Source organism: Barbatula barbatula (genome assembly GCF_947034865.1).
Source record: "Barbatula barbatula genome assembly, chromosome: 15".
NCBI lineage: Eukaryota > Metazoa > Chordata > Actinopteri > Cypriniformes > Nemacheilidae > Barbatula > Barbatula barbatula.
In genome coordinates this window covers 22,339,517-22,343,433 of record NC_136778.1, presented here as the reverse complement: position 1 = coordinate 22,343,433, position 3,917 = coordinate 22,339,517, and the positions used below count along the sequence as shown (strand labels likewise).

At 40.3% G+C, this 3,917-nt stretch overlaps 1 protein-coding gene across 1 annotated transcript; it reads right to left on the bottom strand.

The window, feature by feature from the left end:
* Window positions 1-361: 361 nt before the first annotated feature.
* LOC306904727 (tripartite motif-containing protein 16-like) lies at window positions 362-3,567 on the bottom strand. Its single transcript, XM_079474778.1, has 6 exons — window positions 2,932-3,567; window positions 2,714-2,809; window positions 2,394-2,627; window positions 2,053-2,206; window positions 1,885-1,944; window positions 362-1,387 (listed from the first exon to the last, which is right to left on the bottom strand). The coding sequence occupies exons 1-6, from the start codon at window positions 3,499-3,501 to the stop codon at window positions 861-863; spliced, it is 1,641 nt and encodes a 546-aa protein (XP_079330904.1). The 5' UTR covers window positions 3,502-3,567; the 3' UTR covers window positions 362-860.
* Between the last annotated feature and the right edge of the window lie 350 nt (window positions 3,568-3,917).

The following is a 3,917-nucleotide window of genomic DNA, read 5'->3' as shown; positions in this document are numbered from 1 at the left end:
GTGGCACCGGACATTTAACCAAGCACTAATAAATTATCCTAGACAGGAACAACTAACAATGTGTGATATATGTGCTGTGCACCAATGTGAAGGATTTGAGCCCAAATCGCACTTCCTCTTTTGCATATATATAAACTGAACCCATTTGGAATAAACTTTGACTTTGAGTGAACTGTACTTCGGTGTCTGTTTCATTCTTGGTCCCCGGGCTCGGTTCTTCTGATTGTTCCATCGACTAGACTCATCAACTCATAAAAGCTATTATCTAGACAAAGTAATAATCTTACAAATACCCTGACAGATGTACTGAACACATCAGACAGAGGATATAAGCTCACAACTCATTCACAGACCCTTTTTTACAGTACTTTACTCAATCACATGCCAACAATTATATTTTATATGTGAGGTTGTGACAACTCTTAGCTACTTCCAGTACGGGACATTTGACCGATCCATGAATAAGCACATACAGCTAACAATTTGTATCTTTTCTTTTTTTGCAGCCAGTCAATTTGTTGTTTAACCGTCCATTAATGACTGAAACCTGTTTGACTCTATATCAGCATTGATGTGATTCTACAGTAGAAAAAGACACATATGATGATAAATGTGAATCAAACAACATCATTGAATCAAACCTCCGTAAATCATCACATCATGAACATCAATTACACAAAATAAAGTCGAAACATTACAATATTTTCTTCAAATATTCACTCGCTCATGTTTAATCGAGACATTTTCCAACAAAACATCAACCACTGAATTATCACAGATGTCAATAAGGTATAAGACAAATTATTTGATTAACATCGATTTTCTTTCATAAAATATGATTTGTTTAATCTCTGTATCATCTACATTCTTAAATCACAGATTTTCACCTTACTGAACAAGTCAAGTGTAAATCCAGGATAGAGCGGTTGAGTGAACGTGGTGCTGATGCTGTGGATGAGGGTCATTGTGTCAGAGACGCTGTAGAAGGACAGAATTCCTGCTCTCTCATCCACATACACTCCTATTCTATCAGATCTGAGCTTTACAGAGAGATCAGTGCTGATGTTATTGTGTTTGAATGAGTAACTGGAGTCAGAGCAGATCAAACTCCAGGACTGATCATTACATCCAAACACACACTTATGATGCCGTCCCTTCCTCCTGATGCTCTTATATGACACTGAAATATCCACACAAACACCAGTCCACTCAATCTCCCAGTAAGAGCGTCCACACACACTCTCTCTACACAACACCTGACACACATCATCAAATCTGTCTGGATGATCAGGATACCGATGCTGTTGTGGGTAAATCTCTCTGTTGTCCTCAGACAGACTGAGAAGTGTATTCACTGTGTTTAGATCCAGAGTCAACTGAAGAGAATCTGAGGAACATAAAACACATCATCTGCATCTTTACATCACAAAAGTGATAAATCAGAGAAATATTGAGATATTCTTCATTGTTGACATCAGACTTCAAACAGAGAATCCTCCGTCATTATTGTTTTCAAGATATGATTCACTCGGCTCAATTGATGCTGTTAAACTGAATGAAATCTCAGATTCTGTTCATCTGAACACACACACACATCATTTTATGTTGTTAGTTTTGTGAGGAGTTCATCTGTCAGCTGTCGTCCAGTACAGACGCTCTTTCTGTCGTCTTCATTAATGTCACAAACTCATATTTGACACCATATGAACTGAAGATGAGATTCTTACACAAACAATAATTCACTGATTCAAATCATTTGTTCTGGACTCTCTCAACAGCTCTTGATATCACACGTGTCATGAGATTCTTCATTGTTGTGTTTCTCTGTAAAGTTTGTGTGTTTGATGATGTCGTGGATGTGTTGATGTGTTTGGAGACACTTACACTTGAGGAACTGATCTCTGGTCTTGGGTTCAGGACTGAGAATAATCTCTGTGTGTCTCACTTGAGAAATAAACAGACATTTGATTCTCAATCACGTCTCATGAAATCATTTGTGTTTCTACATGATAACAGCTGATGGATGTAAAGAGTCAATGGATGATACTTCACCTCTCTCAGAGATCTTTTCTAGCCCTCGTGTGCAGAAACGCTCCAGTTCGTCTCTCAGATGAGACACAGATTTGATGACATCATCAAAAGAGAGGAGAGAGCTGACAGTGATGCTGGACAGAGAGTCTGAAGATCCAGAGAGAGACGGCAAACTCTACACACACACACACATGCACACAAACACACACACACACACAAGCACACACACACACATGCACGCAAACACGCAAACACGCAAACACGCACGCACGCCCGCACGTACGCACACACACACACACACAATGAAACACATGTTGTTGTGTATCTAAAGAGCACTGGTCTGTTTTTCACATGTCTGTTACCTTCAGCAAATGGATGTGATGATGTGAGTGTAAAAGCTTCTCCAGCTCAGCGTCTCTCCTCCTCAGATCATCGATCTCCTGCTTCAGTCGCTCCAAGAGTCCTTCAGCTGAACTCACTGCAGCCGTCTCCTGATCTCTGATCAGCTGTGTGACCTCAGAGCGTCTTCTCTCAATGGACGAGATCAGTTCAGTGAACATCATCTCACAGTCCTCCACTGCTGTCTGTGCACACCGCTGTTACACACACACACACACACATTACTGTGAGACACACTGAGACTTCACTGAGACTCTTCTGAGATCTTCTGCTCCAAACTCACCTTGTGAGACTCAACAGCATCTTTGAGCTTCTGAAGGTCTTTCTGTTTCTTCTGGATCTGCTGCTGAAGTTTATTCTTTGTTTCTCCAAACTGACTCTGAAGAATTGAACACAATGACTGTATAACAGAGTCTGTTTGAACTATTAATGGTCATTTAGCTCAGTAAACTTCTATGGTAAGACAATGAAAAAGCATCTTTTGAAGAATAAAATAAGCACCTGTTTCTCCGTCCACGCTGCAGCAGATGAAACCGTCTCATGGTTTTTGTGTTCATCTATACACTGAACACATATAAGCTTCTGATCCGTGCGACAGTAAATCTCCAGAATCTTGTGGTGTCGAGGGCAGATCATGTCATGAAGTGGTTCAGTGGCGTCTATCAGGTTGTGTCTTTGACCTCTGAAGAGATTCTCGTGTTGCTCCAGATGAGTTTGACAGTAAGAGTTGAGACACATCAGACAGGATTTGATGGCTTTGTGTTTTCTTCCAGTACAGACGTCACACTCCACATCTCCAGCGGAACGGTGATCAGAAACAGCACATTTAGTCTTCTTCAGTTTCTCCGTCATCTCAGCAAACATCACATTCTTTGCTAGAACAGGTCTTGGACTGAAGGTTTGTCTGCACTGAGGGCAGCTGTAGATTCCCGTCTGATCTTCTGGATTCCAGCAGTCTGTGATACATCTCATACAGTAAGTGTGTCCACAGGGAACAGTCACTGGATCCTTCAGTAGATCCAGACACACTGAACACATGAAGTGATCCTCTGAAATACTCGCTTCTGCCATTTCGCCGTATCAACACACCAAACACTCCACAGATCCAAGTCACTTGAGTTTCACTTTCTCTGAACTGAAAGACTTCCTGCTTCAGTTTATGTAACAGGTTTGACAGGTGATGTTATAAACACGTCCTCTAGATGACAGCAAAGTCCTTTATTATGGAAAGTCTCTTGCATGGGGACAATATTTGAACTCTGGACAGATATTTCAGTCATGCAAAAGCAAATCAAATATCCTAATGGTGAAGATGAATCTCTTTCAGTATACACTAGATAATAATCTGTGTTCAGTTTATTTTATGATCTTTGTTGGAGAATATTCAAAGGAAGAATTATTACAGTGGCCTATACAGGACAAACTACATTCTGTGAGTTTAATACTACTAGTTGGAATTAACTTAAACTACTTTGGTGTTTAAAGTC